This window comes from Anser anser (assembly GCF_964211835.1).
Source record: "Anser anser genome assembly, chromosome: 3".
Classification (NCBI taxonomy): domain Eukaryota; kingdom Metazoa; phylum Chordata; class Aves; order Anseriformes; family Anatidae; genus Anser; species Anser anser.
This window is the reverse complement of record NC_139722.1, coordinates 59,377,016-59,392,916: the sequence shown is the minus strand read 5'-3', so window position 1 is coordinate 59,392,916 and position 15,901 is coordinate 59,377,016. Positions and strand designations below refer to the sequence as shown.

General features: G+C 37.3%; 1 protein-coding gene and 1 long non-coding RNA gene across 6 annotated transcripts in view; one reads left to right on the top strand and one right to left on the bottom strand.

The window, feature by feature from the left end:
• LOC310897842 overlaps window positions 1–15,901 on the top strand; it is a 42,378-nt gene that overhangs the window by 15,550 nt on the left and 10,927 nt on the right. For both annotated transcript variants that reach the window (XR_014582632.1, XR_014582633.1), the window contains exon 2: window positions 13,756–13,896. This is a non-coding gene — a long non-coding RNA (uncharacterized lncRNA). The remainder of the gene's footprint in view (window positions 1–13,755; window positions 13,897–15,901) is intronic.
• LAMA2 (laminin subunit alpha 2) overlaps window positions 4,038–15,901 on the bottom strand; it is a 379,619-nt gene continuing 367,755 nt past the window's right edge. For all 4 annotated transcript variants that reach the window (XM_083831898.1, XM_083831897.1, XM_083831896.1 and 1 more), the window contains 7 exons: window positions 14,940–15,052; window positions 13,053–13,242; window positions 10,639–10,794; window positions 7,701–7,854; window positions 7,202–7,332; window positions 6,380–6,602; window positions 4,038–4,298 (listed from right to left, as the gene is read on the bottom strand). In XM_083831898.1, coding sequence (XP_083688024.1) covers window positions 4,141–4,298; window positions 6,380–6,602; window positions 7,202–7,332; window positions 7,701–7,854; window positions 10,639–10,794; window positions 13,053–13,242; window positions 14,940–15,052 — 1,125 coding nt within the window. In that variant the 3' untranslated portion in view covers window positions 4,038–4,140. The remainder of the gene's footprint in view (window positions 4,299–6,379; window positions 6,603–7,201; window positions 7,333–7,700; window positions 7,855–10,638; window positions 10,795–13,052; window positions 13,243–14,939; window positions 15,053–15,901) is intronic.

Genomic DNA, 15,901 nt, shown 5'->3' with positions numbered 1-15,901 from the left:
GTAGCCAAGTGAAAATTGTGAGACCGTGTTAGATTTGAACTACAGGTTGTGATGTTGGTCCCAGTGGGAGCGTGAGAGGTATGAGAGAGGAGAGCTGACTGATGTAGTGTTTTTTTCTTTTTTTCTCCCTAGAATTTTATTCCTTTGCTTAAACTAGATACTTAAGTTTCTGAAGTGCTGTCATTTTATGCTACATTGACCACTAAACTTGAAATGGGAGAAGTTTGATTTTTGGAGTTAAAATAGATGCATAATGTCAGGAATCATCTGGGATTTCAGCTACTTAAAGAAATTATTTATACTCTTGAGTATGAAGAATAACAGCATGGAATATATAGACTGAATAATTTGGGGTTTGTGTGACACATCAGCAGTATATTTAAGAAATTCTGTAGAAAGTTCTGGATAGTTTTGTGTCTATTTATGAAGCATGAGACAGTAAAGGTGATGTTTCTTACATACTTACACCAGAAGTTCAGCTCATATGTATACTGTAAGACTTGATGGTTGACTGAAGAACTGCTAGGGTTTTGATATTGGAAAATGCAGTTTAAAAAAAAAAAAAGTATTAGACTAAAAAAATCCAGTGGTCCAGCTATAGCACCTCATTAAATTGTCTGAAAATAACCTTTTTCATTGCATAGGATATTTTCAGAAGAGTTTTATAGGTTTTCATAAACCCTTAGACAGATGAAAACGGCGAAGTCTTCTTTAAAGGATTAAAAACTGTTGTGTATGTGGGGATGGTGATCTTCTGTAGGTCCTTCAGTAGATAAGTTCTCGTGAAATGTGTGGCATACACTTTTTCTTGTTGGTCTGATCAAGGGAAAGCTGGAATTGGCATCCCTCATATTTTCTATGTTAAAACAAATGAAAAATGGTTTGGATTTTTAAGTATTTTAAGTTTTTCTTGTAAGCTCTAAAGAACAATACTACGACAACAAAACAGTTTGCTCTTCATGAACTTCCATGAAGAGAAGAAAGTATGATGAGGTAGAAAGCACAAGTATATTGCTCTTTACAAAGCACTTAAGTTGAAAATTGGGTATATTTGAAATTGAAAGCACAACTTTTTTCATACATAGCAGTTTTGCTAAAGCTAGAGATGAACAAGCATTTGTCCCATTCACAGAGTGAATCTTTGTCATAAAAGCCTCAAGGTGACCACACTCAAAAAGATTAATCTTAAATACAATTTTAAAATCACCTGTGTGAATTTTTTCTAGTTTTGAACTTTAGCACTGAAAACTATTTAATGCATGCCCCCCCCCCCCAAAAAAAAGAAGTAAAAACTTCCAAATGCAAAAAAAAACCACCAAAATAAGGTTTTAAATACTTGTGTTTTATAGATGTATGTTAGATTACAGTCCTAAACTGGGAAGATATGACTGCTTTTGGCACATTCAACACTGATGTAGTCTCTATCTAGCAGTTTGAATATAGCTCTGAGGCTCAAAATCTTCTATTTTCAGGCATTTTCAGTCTCTATTCGGAACCTACCAATCTATGAGTCCGTTGTATAGCAAAAGGTAATAATAATAGGCACCTTGGATCATTCCCAGATACTTTACTGAATCTTCAAAGGCAAAAAGCTTTTCTAGCAGTATTTGATGCACCCACTCAATGATCTATGAAAAAAAAATTAGGCAGTTTTACAATTTGCTTTTAACTTGTCCATTTGCTAAAGTAGCTGTTGTTTCAGCCTACTGAATTTATTTCTTTTAGCCAAGAACAGCAGCTGGTTGTTTCTTTCCACACAAAAGTTTAAGAAAAGTAATAATGTTCGTTGTTTCATTGTTTTTGCTCTGTCCCACACATTCCTCCCAGGCCATGCAAGAGAGAAATAACTCAATAGAGCACAGAACATAAAGGCTTTTTCCCCCCCATTTCTTTAATGCAGAAACTCCAGTATTTATTTCTAAGGCAAAGCCATCTTTGTGTGAAAGACCATTGCGGATGTAGGGCTGAGCAGACCACTGGCAGTTCCTTGCCTCTGAGGAAGGATGTGGAATTAATTCCTGGCGTTCTAGTCTCAGTTGTCTGAATTTCCCTTGTGGCCTCAAGTCTGAAAAACGTATAATACTTTGCAAGCAAGCTTATGTTAAAAAGAATCCAACATGCTGAATAGAAGCTAGCATCTGGGGAAATGTGTCTCTAAACTAGCAAATGTCTGTGTGTGTGATGGGCCAAATGGCTTGGCTTGTCAAGGCTTTGTGTGAAATTCATCCCAATAATACCTTCCACAAGTAAGTCTTGGAGCTTCATTTATTCATATTTGACAAGAATTTTGGAACTATTCAACTTTTTGAAATGTTATCACCTATTTTTCTTAAGCTTTTCAAGCTTATCTTTATCTTATCTTTATCTTTATCCTGAAATATTATATGGATGAGAGCAGGTAAAATGCAAGGAACATTAAAAATAATAAAATAAACACATGAATGTTTTATGGTGTGTTTGTTAGTCATGATAGGAAAGGGTAGAAGTTATAGTAATACAATACATTTCCCATAATTATGCTTTTTCAGAGACAAATGCATGCTTTAATGAACACATCAAACGTGCATTAAAGTTGCACAACCATTAACTGTTTGTTAATATTAAAGGACCAGCTGCAAGTGAAAACTAGAAATACTTACTGAAGTCAATTACTTCAGGGCTTCCCAAGAGTTAGATGCTTTTTTTTTTCAGGTGTATCTGATGAATGTTAGAATCCCCAAATCATTGGAGTGGCAATGAACACATTTATTACCATCTCTTTAATGTACTTTCACAGTTTAAAGTTTTCTCCTGTGGCAGTTTAGAGAAAAAATTGAATGCCAAAGAGGTTGTTTGTAAAATACAAAGTACCCCTGCAGGACTGCTCTCTGGCAGCACAATTTTGCAAATATCGTATGCATCCTTTTTCCAGGCATGTCAGAAATTCTGAAAAAGTATATTCAAGCTCACCGTGGGGGAAAAAAAAAATCACTTTCCTTTTAATTGCGTGGTTGTGCTGTTTTACTGCTGAGTGTAAACTGCTCGTTTTTTCTTCTGCTGTTGCAGTCTTTTCTGTAGGTAGTTGTTTTTACATTTGTACAGCGTATTCTCTGCATGTCCAAGCACAACCTTTGCAAAAGTAAAGTTTGACAATTTGAAACAACCCATAGAAAAGATAATCCACACTTCAGTGATGATTTCATAGTCCTCTAAAACATACAGTGGAAAATCACCAGGATTTGGCATTTTAGTGAGAATCAGGAAAGCAACTTTTTTCTTCTTATTGATGTTTAAACTGCTATTCGCTGAGTTCTCTAAGTTTTATTTAAGGGAGATCTGGGATGGCTGCTGCTTTCAGAATATCTCACAAATGGACGGCATTGAGCATTAGAGTCTAACTTTGGAAGCTGCTATTACATTAAGGGCTTGATTAAATAGATGACAGTAAAGATTAGCAACATGTACCATGCTAGGAATCTTGAGGATGCTTCTACTTCATAGCCTCTGTTAAAACTCGGTGCTGTTCATATAACACAGCAGAAATTTTAGGTGTAATGTTTTTCTGTAATAAGGCCATATAAACCAACCAAGCAGAAACATTTTCCTTCCCTGCGCTTAATTCCAAGGCCATAGCATGACAGCAGCCACACAGAATACATAAAACTTAGCATTTTCTCAGTGAAATTTTCATTGGAAATATTATGATCACAGAAAATTTCTAATGACTCTTGGGAGTGACCAAAGCAAGCTTTTTGGAAGTAAGTTCATGTCCTTTTTTTTTTTTTTTTTAAATGAAGGACAGAGTTGTGTATGTATGCAAGTGCACTGTATTAAGACCAGAAAAGGAATGTAAGTTCCACAGCAAAGGAACATCCTGCATGGTCTCACTCAGCAGAATTATGCTGAAACACTTCCATTTCAAGCTACAATGAAAGAGATAGGAAAAAATATTGCTTTACACCCTTAATGAAAGGCAGGGAGAAGATTACTTCTGGCAATCTGTTTGGGAGGTACCTTGAAATAGCCATTTGAATATACCACAAACACTACCCAAATATTGCATAAAGACATTTTATTATGAATGCAGTGTATATATAGGTTTTTGTTTTGTTTTTAGTCTGAAGTGCTTATACAAACAGACCCGTATCAGCTGAATGACAGTTAGTTTGCAGGGCATGATACCGGTTGAACACCCTTCAGCTCCAAAGCTTTGCTAAAGTTAATCTCTTGAGCTTTAGCGGTACCCTTGGTGAGCTTCAGAAATCGAATACATCCTTTAAAACGGATATTAGTGGTCAGCCCAAACTGGGTCACACCATCTGAGGGAGGGAAAAAAAGGGAAAAGGAATTAGATAAGTTTGAGCTGATACTTCAGTTTGTTCTACAACAGTCCTGCCAAAGAACAAATGTCCTCAGTGATATATATAAACTTAATGTTTTATTTGCTCTATGTAATCTAATATTCCCAAAAAGTGACAAACATTATGAGTGAATATGATAAACCCTTAATGTAGTAGTAAATCCAGTCTTCTTTCCTTTTCCTGTCCTAGCGTGACAGTGGCAGAATCTGAGGACGTTTAAACTGCCATTGTAAACTATATAAATCAGGAAAATAGGTAAATGAAACAAAATGGCCAAATGACAGTTTGTTACCTACAAGTGGTGTATGATACATACATGCTCATCCTGCCAACTTCTAAGGTATTTATCCACAACATAACAGAGGAAAAGGGATAAAAAAAAAAAAAAAGGCCAAAAGTGGTGCAATTTTCATTAGCTCTAGTATCTTGAGAAAGTCATTTCCTCAACCATGTGCTTCAGCTGTCATATAAAGAACAGTTTTCAAACACTCTCCTTTTCTTTCTTCTTGCTTACTCTTTACATATATGTGCTATATATATATATTACGTATATATATAAATTATGTATATAAAGTGCTCTTTATCATATTGATAAACATTCTTTGGAACCACTCTGATGGAAGGGGTGAGAAGTCAGCCCGTTAGCACCTCAGCACTCTTGTCACTTCTGTTTCCAACCAATGGAGATAAAAAACAAAAGCCACAAGACTTTGCTATCACCCTGGCTGGATGGCGTTTAATACTGCTACATCATTAGGGCTGCAGGGAGACCTGTTCTGAACAAAGGAGGGAACTATCTTACTGTGAACGGACAGTGATAGAAGTGAGGGTTGGTTTGACTGGAACACTGAAAATCTTTATCTCAATTGCTTGAAATTCATGGCTGAACTTGTCTCTCGTTTCTTCCAAGTGAAAAAGTGCCTACAGGGATGCACTCCAGTACATATCTATGTGATTGATACAACTAAGGTTTGCAGAAATACTTTATGCTGGTACGGACTGGCTGGCCATAGCATTGCAGTGTTTCACATAGGATGTGTTCCCACTAGTTCAAGCAACCTGTGCAACCTTGTATAGGGAAGAGTGGTAGTAGATGAGTAACGGTTTCTATGGATAGCCAGTAATTGACATCCTTGCTCAGTCTCTGGTACTATCTCCTAAAATTATGTAGGAATTTACTTAAGAGGAGTCTTCCCCTATTGATATCAGTTTGCTCTAGAACAGACACACATTGCAAACTTACTTAGTTCTTTTGTTTGCCAACTAGAGGGAAACTTTATTGTAAATACAACAGAATTGACAGTTTGCAAACACTTTATCTGTGTTTTCAGAAAGCAAACTGCTATTAGACAAGCCTGTTGATTTCCTCTGAACAGATCAACTAGCATTCATTGTCAGCATAATGAAAGATGAAGCTAGCTGCAGAGCTCAGCCCAGTTCTGGATCCTGTTCAATTACCTCTGCTACAAACAAGATATTTTAAGGACTTCCAGACTACTGAGTAGGAAATTTTGATCAGTTTCTTTTTTCTTAGTTATTGTAGGGTCACTAGACTCCAGAGTGAAAACATTCATCAGGAAAAGGTGTTCTCTCACCTCTGTGCAAGTTGTTGTCCACATTCCTCGATTCCTCATATTTTACATGCTCATTTACACACAGTGCCTTGCCTCCTCAAGGGTATGTATGCATTCTTTCAGTAAATTTAAGTTGCCAAATACTGTTACTAATGATTATTAAAAAGAAAGTTTTAACAGGGAGGCTGTGTGCATTGTGAGCAGCAGAAGGCAGATGCCTGCTCCTCTGTGACAGCATCTCCATCTGAGACTGGGCAGGGGGGATTGGTGAGAATCCTGTAGTGCTGCAGAACTTCTAATTCTGAAATGCAGCTGGATGCACAAACTAACATCCATGCCAAGTGATACAAACTTAGGTATTCTTACCCACCAACTTTAGCATACGAGTCCTAATTGCATTTACAATGTTACCAAGGCTGCGTTGCTAGAGCACAAGTAAAGCATTACTTGTGCCTTAATGCTTACCAGGATATCCTCCAACAAAGACAGGGTCGTTAGTGTCTGCTGAGGTCGAGGCTCTGTTTGGACTGTTACCATCCACTTGTGTGTCATCTACAGTCAGCTCTAAACGGTGTTTGATCTTGTTTGCAACAACCTTGTGCCACTGCCCATCACACAATCTGTTTGGTGCATCAGGCTCATAGATAGCAGAGAATCGGCCTGCACCATTGTCAACATGAAACATCACCTGAAAAGCATGACATCAAAGTGAGATATTTCTCAAAACAGTTACACAGTTCTTTTCTTTATACGTTTGTGTATTTAGAATCAACACACTCAGACTGCACACTCTAAAGTTCTGATTTAATAATATTCTGTGTCAATTGCTGTCCTTCTGCATAGTCTCAGGGAGGGTCTTCATCATGGCACTCATATAAATGAATGGAAATGTGCAAACCTGTTGTATAGTTTGTTATTTTTTCTTTTTTGTCTTAGTTTTTGAGTCCCCTTTCTATGCACTCTCTAAACAGCTCCTCATAATAATAGAATACTGACTGGTTTACCAGACTGAAATAAAAGATACACATAGGAAACCAGTATTATTAATGACGAAGGCTGTTCAAATTTAGGTATGGATGTTGCACTTTTGGGAAAGTCAAGTGTTACAGAATTTTTTAGAATATGTTTGTAAAAGTGTAAGAACCTCTGGATGTATGGAAAGTGGCAAGTCCTGATATTGACTGATATATCTTGAGATTGGAGTATTAAGTTTGCATTCAAAAAGTCTTTGAAAGGATGCTTTTTAAAAAGAATATTTACAAAGAGTTAAAACTGCTTTCTACTTACTTTTCCATCCACTAATTCGATGCCAAGCCCATCCATTTTCTGGCTGCTTACTCCTAGGAGCACACCATTCATCTGTGTTGTGCGGAATTCAAATTCCACTAGAAGATCTGTTCCCACTCTGTATGCACCAACTTGGAGAGAAAAGGGAAAGTATAATAAAATGAAGAAAGGTACTTAATTATATTATTCCTAATAATCACACAGTGCATTGCCAGTAATGCAAGGTAGTTACCTTGTATAACTTAGCATTATTAATGCACTCCATTTCATTTGAAATCATGTAAGAAACAGTTATGGTGGCTGCACTTTGTGTGAGACCTTGCTAGAAAGTCATACATTCCATCCCTAGGCAAGATAATTAAAAATTGTAAGTGGGATTTTCATGTTCTGGTCTCACTTTGCCTCCAGTCAGCAGGAGTTAGGTAGCACTGGACATTTTTGAAAACAGTGTCTCCTCTTTCTTTGTTCTTTGCCTATCAGGAAAATTGCTGTTTGCTACCTGTTTTGGCAAAGCCTGTTCCATCGAAGTACGTTCCTTTCTGGGCAGTGACAAAGCACTTTCCAATGTTGAAGCTTGAAGTTGGGTTATCCAGGTCAACAGGTGATTCTGTCATTTTAAAACTTCTGATGCAGCCGTCAATGCTATAGGTGACCTGCAGTCCATATTTCAAACAAAATGTATAACTTTGCAAAGCAAACTGAAATGCTTAGAATAAAGGCCTACATTTTGTCACTAAAAAGTACCTTTTCTTTGCTGGTTTTATGGAGCTGAATAATACTCTAATTTTATGTCGCTAATCCTTAATATCTGATTATAATTGGTATCTAATCTCAATCACACTGAGGAGGAATTACATTACTTTTCAGAGATGTGATCTGAGTCACATCTATTTGGCTTAATGGGGGACATAAAATAATACACTGCATAATGAAACATAGCAAATTACATCAGCAATGCAGGAATTTAATGGCCTATACTTTACCTTTTTAATTGACTAGGTTATGGGGTTTGCAAGTAGACAAAGATACTGGATATAGTTCTCTGGCTGCTGGTAATTTTATGAGGGCTTTTTTTCTCCTTTTAATCACTTTACTGTGGGTGTACATGGTAAGACTGAGCTAATGGATTTAGGCACTTACTGAAATGAACTGTGCCTCTACATAAAAGTTGTTGGCCATACATATTTTCTCATATAATCTTCTATAGGGCCAGCGACCATTCTGACAATGGCCACACCAGTGACCAGAGAGCTGGGTGGAGGCAGGTATATGGGTGCTTCAGTGCTGGGTACCAAACTGCAGCTCCAGCTTGGCTTCTGCACAGAGAGCACCTTTTTGTGACTGCGGGTGGGTGGCATGGGCACGCTGAAGCTGATGATATGAGTGAGATCCTGCCTGGGGGTCAGGAGTGAGGGGCTGCCCAGGTCCCATCCCAGTGGGACCTCTGGAAGCCATTGGCATCTTCCCCTCTATGAACTACCCTAGAGCTCTCCTTCCCAAGGTATGAAGATGCTGCTTTTTGGTTCTCAGCTTTATATAGAGGCCTAACTTAGTGTCAGGAAGTTTATCCCTGATAACAGTGGGAGAGAGGAAAATGATAAATATGCACTTTTAAGGAAGAAAAAGAAGACATATTCATAAGCAATGCAATACAAAAGAGCAAAATAAAAATCAGTTCATATAGTACAGTGAAAAAATATGTATAAATACAGAAAGAAGAAAGGAACACCTGCAGATGGAAGTCTTGATTCTGCATACAACCTTCTCTAATAATATCCTACCTAGCAATTTGAAAGATTTTCTAAAACCACCTCTTAAAAAAACACCCCTTTCCTTGTAAATCAAAGCTGCATGTAGTGTGGTATATATATCTTATTACTACTAAACAAACCTGTACAAAGTTTTCATGGAAATTTCAGAAATATCAGTGAATATATTCAGCTCCGAGCTGAGTATATTCTTTATAAATCTTTATGTATTGCTTTTCTGTCAGATTTTTCAAAGACACTTTTTTCTAAGTGAAAATCATCTTCAAATCAACATTATGTTATCAGAAAAACCCCATACCACAAAACAATTCTTACCATCTTCACTGTGAAATTCAATCATAGAAATGCAAGATTTGTAGACAACTTGATAACATCCTCTAACTTCAAAATTTCAGTTTCCCAGTAGAAAAGCAAACTTGGTTATACTTTAGTATGCTAACAGGCTATATAAATTATTTTGCTGGAAGTAGAGTTTGGCGTGCTTAAAATGTGACATCTGTTGATGTCAAACAAGTAGGTATCAGTCTTCTGGTAGGAAGCCAGTCCACCTACCACTACATACTAGACTAGTGTCTAAAGAGGTTGATGTCTGTTTAGCGGAAAGCCCGAACTAAGATAATACATGCTTTCAACTTTACTTCAGAGTCTTTGCATGAAACCTACAACAGAATATTCTATTAATACATCATGAGATGTATTTTACTGGGAATGATTGAAAGGCAAGCACTGATTTTTACCTTCTGTGAATGACATCTGAAGTCACAGCTTCATTAAATCCTAAAGCACTTAAGACTGTCAGAATCTGACATAACTGTTATTGCCAGACTGAGCCATTTATCTGCTTGGGTTCCCTCTATTACTTCTGACATGAGCAATAGGTAAGGATTTAGTGTTACCTTTCTCTTCAGATTAGTATTCGTAAATTGCAGTTGCATTTCAAAGAACATAATTTGATAGCATTAGGAATTATATTTTTGGGTAGCTATGTATGCTTTTGGTTTTCAGTGCCTCAGATCTGGTTAGATAAATCCATATGGTCTGGGTGAGGGAATACAGTGTTCCTATTTAATCCTAGAGTTTCTAGGCCAAAATGATATTAACTTCTGTTTGCCAAGATATCTTTCATGTCAGCATGAAAGCTGGGCATTTAGGCTGAAACAGTGATAAATATGCACATTTGAGGACAACAGAGTTTTCATGGTCTTCAAATACTTTCTCTCCTAAGCTAGCAATAACAGCACAAACCCAATTACTACAGTAAGCAGCAGTACTAGTGAGTACTTAGGGGTAGTTTTGGCTTCTACTGCTTCTCTTAGGAGATGCTTTCCCTGTTTATTACCTCTCACTGCAAGATGGATTACAGCCAAGAGAAAAGGCAAGCGATATTCAGGAATTTATGCTCTGGCTGTGTAGTAATCCAAGTGGATGCAAGTATATGGATATTTCTACTTTTCCGTAACAATAGCTGTTTGCTATTCCTAGTTCTTTACATTAACTGGGTTCTGAGTCAGATCCTCCCACTGAAAGGAGTTAGTATACCTTCAGTAAGATCCATTTTATCAATATTCAAGAGCAGTCTAGGGAAAAAGCAAAACAAAACTGGGAAGATAACAGTACCAATCGAGACATACTTAAGGAGTGTATAATAACTTAGTTAAACTTGCTTACCGGACCAATTCTTCTAGTTGTGTAGTTAATGGGTAATCCTCCAACATATAGCATCCCTACAACATCCAATATATCAGCCTTTTTGGGGCTAACAGTACTGTTTGAAACGCCATCTACTATGAGGTTTCCTTCTTGCTTGGTTCGAATGATTTTTATCTAAAAGGAAATGCAAATGTAATACAATTACAGACAGTTTCCTGAAAACAAAGTGTTTTACATATTGTAACAAGCCTTACAGTCTAAAATTTATAACAATAAGTGAGAAAGTAGTGGTAATCAGAAGTACTTGGCTAGCAGTTATGGATAGTGTCCATGGAACAGAGTTCCTGTGCAAAGTTTTGTGCAAACCTATGTCTGCCTTTTAATTAGATTTGGGTCAGGAGGCATCATGACTACTACTTATCAGAACTATTGAAAGGACACGGGGTTCCTTTTGAAAGAGAAATTATTACTATCATAGGCACACTGTAATATTCTTTTTCCTAGAATCAGATAGTAATGTTAAGTACTGGTAACAGTACATGCTGAATGTTAGTGTCACCTGTTGCAAACCTTTATTACAGAACATTTGCAGACATTATTGAGTTTACTATTCCACTAGTTTGGATGTGCCTCAGATTATAGTTCAGGCTAGGGTAAATATAATACCAGCTATGTTTGTAAGGCTTCTGTTCAGACAAATGGACTGTGAATCACATGGAGGACGTGCAATTGCTGCACAGTTGATGAAAATCTACCCTAACAAATGTAGGCCAATTTCTGTCCAAAGATTATACTGAGGTCTCTACAAATCAGTATAATAATGTATCTGTATAAAAAAGGGATAAAAGGTAAAATGTAGCACACATTATCACAGCAGATTGCTAAACAGAACAGAAGTTAGCTCAGAGGAGGAGCAGAAACAAACTATTTTTCTTTGGCTTTTCTTTAACGTGGCTGTTTCTGCTTCGATGTAGCAGCACATGTGTCATGCAAGAGGAATAACTGAATACTGACCAGGGGTGCCCAGGTGGCAAGGGACTGAACCTGGTGTTTCTACACAACTGTGAATCTGAGATGGATAGTTATACCCTGAGCAGGAGGAGGATTTGGTGAGTGAGAAAGGAAATGGGAATGGACAGTCTTACAGAGGACTTAAAGAGATAGCAGCAACATGAAGTAGCACAATAACGAAGCCTGGAAGGAGGGTTTTATCAGTGCCATAGCTTCTGTAGACCTGAAGGAAACATTTCAACCTAAACCATTTCAAGTGGAGAAATGGTTCTCACCAAAAGGGTTATTTTAAGTAAAGCTCCCGCTTTCTTAGAAACAAAAAGTGTGGTCTTTTACTAAAGAGGTTGCCTTCCTTCCACCCATGCCAAAATGGATTTTCTTTTGCTTTTTGGGAGCTGTGAATTTAGATTTTGTCTCCATTCTTTCCTGTAAAAACGAGATCTACAAGGGTCCACCTCTCACACAGTGCCAAGTTGCATGCATGCTCGAAGAGCATAACCTTGCATTGAAAACTACATGCTCTAGTTAAAATATAGAGAAAACAGAGCTAAAAGAGTAAAATGCATCTTTGTTCTGTATTTATAGAGGGTCCGTCATAAAGGCACACTAGTTTACTGTTCCCAGACATTAAGTAAAATAGATAAAATAATGACTACAGCTTTATTTTTTTCCCATTATGAACCACTTTGCATTTAGAACAATTGGTAGCATCAGAATGTTCCTGGATGATGATGATGATAATAATGATAATAATAATAGAGTGAAAATAAAATTCCTGTGGAACAGCTGGAAATGAAGCAGAGAGAGACCAAGAATGACTAACAAGAGGGAGTGTTAAGAGCATAATGGAAAGTGCAATTAGACTTATTCTTGTTTGGTGATAGAGATGTGGACGGTGACTATCCAAAATGCTTCCTCTCGTGAAGTCACATAAGCCAAATACATCCATTAGTATCATATTTAATCCCTAATGAAATGAATTAATAATGCATGAAAAAATTACTTAAATGTTAGTTTCTTTCAATTTTTCTTAGTATTATGGCTGAACAGTGACATTATTAACATATAAACAACTGGCTTTCAAGATGTATTCAAACACGACAAGATGATACTCACTAGAGTCCTATTAGGCAAGAAGGAACATTTTCTGCAATTCCTTACCATACATGGAACATATTCTAAATATGTCCAGAAATACATGCTTCTTGAAGGAGAAAATTTGAAGTTCAACAATAACTTATTTTGTTAGAATACGTACTGTGTACTTAACATTGCACCTCAAAGCACAAATTTTGCAGACTACAGAAATGTCTAGTTGAAAGGTTAGCTTGTACAAACTATATTTCTGCAAATATCTTAAGGCAAAACAAAGCTTTCTCTTAGCATTACAGAAAGTAATTTAGCGTTAGAGACTATTATACCTTGTGCCACTGGCCATCATTTATTTTGCTGGAAATCATTGTGTTGGTGTCTCCACTCCCCAGATCATAGCTGAAGTAAGGCAGTCCATTCTTTATCTGAACAGTAGCAAAATCAGCATGGTTGATGCGGGCCATATAAAACAGCAAGCCAGAGTCAGCCATTGTCCGGATTTCAAATTCAATTGTAAGTCTGAAAATCAAACAAGCAAGAAAATGGATGCAAAAGAAAAGATATTCAGAGTAGACAAATTATCAGTAGATAAAATTATCCACTTTACCTTTTTGCATTCCTCTAACAAAACTTTACAGTTAGTGGCCTATTTTACTTGTCCATCAAAGTTAAGAAAAATAATTTGGTCATGCATGCATTGCATTTCATACACATCTGATCCCTGAAATGTGAGTGTTCATTAGTCCTGTTACTGTGGAAATACAGAAGTGCAGCTTTGGCAAAGAATTTGGAGATACAATTCTCAGCTGCAGCTGTTGTTGCTAGAAAATCCCAACATTTGTAAAATTCCAGAGGTGTCATCCATCTTCCACACACACAATGCTCACAAATAAGAGACAGCTGTAGTGACAGTCAGCAAATGTTTAGTTTCTAATGAGTTGTATTGCCTGAAGGCAAGTTACCAAAGTTATAAAGATGCAGAGGGAAGACTTTACAGTTGGAATATTAAATGCTAATTTTGATTTCTCCCAGCAAAATATGGCGGTGTGTCTGAGGAAGTCTGCTCTCTTGTGAAAACCACTGACCTCTCTGACTGATTGGTAATGCTGAAAACCTCCCCTGCAACCAGCCTCCCCTTCTGAAGCCACCAGCCCCATACGTGCACTGACACAGGTAGGACAGCTGACGGTGAGGGTGAGGCCCCACCCCACGCAGGATGCATTTATTGCTTTTGTGAGTCTTTCCTTCTTACATCAAAGAACCTTGGAAATGGGATCCTGGGAAATAATTTAGATTATCAGAATGCAAAGGTTGTACTGGCAGCAGATCACTAGCCTAGCCCTAGCTGAGCTGCAAAGTCAGTACCTGAAAGCAGTTGATTATATAAACATGAAAAATCATTGCATGAAAGCAGACAGACCTGGATTCTTATTTGAAAAGAGCACATGCGAGGACCATAGGATTATATTTTTCTTTTAATTGTTTTCCTAGTTTTCTAAAATTAGCATAAATGAAAATACACAGTACAGCATCTGTATAGGTAACAACTGAGCGTGAAGCTGATGAACCTGTAAATTAGTAAGGCAGCAAAACTGCTTACTGGTGTGGCATAGCACATTTGTTAATGATCATGTGCCTTCACAGCAAAAATGAGCAATTAACAAGTTACAACCCCGCAAACCCATTGAAAAAAAAAAACATCCTTCTTAGAAGGAACTCTGGGAATTCCTTTGCATGTCAGTGTGGATATGTATGTATAATTGTACTTCGAGAGGGCAATGTCATTTCACGTTTGCTGTGCATGCCCAATCTTAACTACTGCAAGAGAGGGAAAAAAAAGGTTGGCTTATTACCATAAATTGTCAAGTTACTGAACCTAGAAACTTCCTTCCAAAAAGCAACCAATGAACTCTGTTGGATGACCTAATTACATTCTTCTGTTTTTCTTTAAGTCAGTCTAGGTTCGTTAGGTTCTGCATGTGAACAAACCTTTACAAAAAAAAAAAAAAAGAGGTAAACTCTTTTTGTGAGGGTTACTTGGGTGGACACTTCATTGCCTAGATTTCATGCTTTAACACTATCTATGTTTGTGTAATGAAATGAATTAGCCATGGGACATAATCTTTTTCAGATTATGTCCATAACTGTGGGAGAAGCTTTTGAATTTTATTTTGATATTATTCCATGAAAGCTCATTACTGAAATAAACAATGTACCTGTTTTTCACTTTGGTGTCATCAAATGCGACGGCAATGTGGCTGTTCCTTGAAAGACCAAATTGCTTGCCACCTTCCAAAATGGCTGGTTCTGTGTCAGCAGCACAGGAATCCTGCAAAATATACAGTGCTCATACAAACTTCGTATTTTGTATCTCAGCTGTGCACCTGCTGGAAGTCCTCCAGCTGTTCAGGAATCAGACTATTTCTCCTAGTCTAGACACTGGCCCTGCAGTTTTCTGGCATGCTGATGTTTCATCCCACAAGCTGAAGTTATAAAGCAGTATGACAGGAACTTGCTTTAAAAGCAGAGCTCATTAAGCTGGTTATAAAAGCAAATACAAGTAATATACGAGCATTGCTGCTTTCATGCCATCAGTGGACATTTACAAGATTCTTAAGTGATTTCTAGTGTCCTCCTTGCTCACATAACTGAGTTTTACACTGTAGGATGCCCTCTTACAGGAATGAAGCAAGACTTAAACTTGAAGGGGATGCTAGGCTGTTGACTTGAAAACTAGTCAACTTAAAAATGAGATAAAAATAGTTTCAGACCTTGCACCTGTCAGTGAGTCTTCATTTTACTTCTTTGTATTTTTTACAACTGTATTATTTGTTTAATATGCTGTTGTTTTCTCTGTTGCTGTTAAAAGACCCACACCAACAATAAAAAAAAAGCAGACTGACCTATAGAGGTAACAACTGTCAAACTCCCTGAGCTGTCTAATGCAGACACTTTACCCAGGGCGTAAATGAAGAAACCCCTCCCTGTCTGCTTCACTTTTATTAAACTTAGAGTGATATAACAATGACAGGTAAAATATCTTCTGCCCAGTATATTTTTTCCTTTTTAATTTGACCCGGTCTTTTAATCTCTAGCCCAAAAGCTCTTGTATGTGGGTGCCTGGAGCAATGGGACACCGTGGTAATTACCAGCTCCTACTCATGTCTAGCTTTTGCCT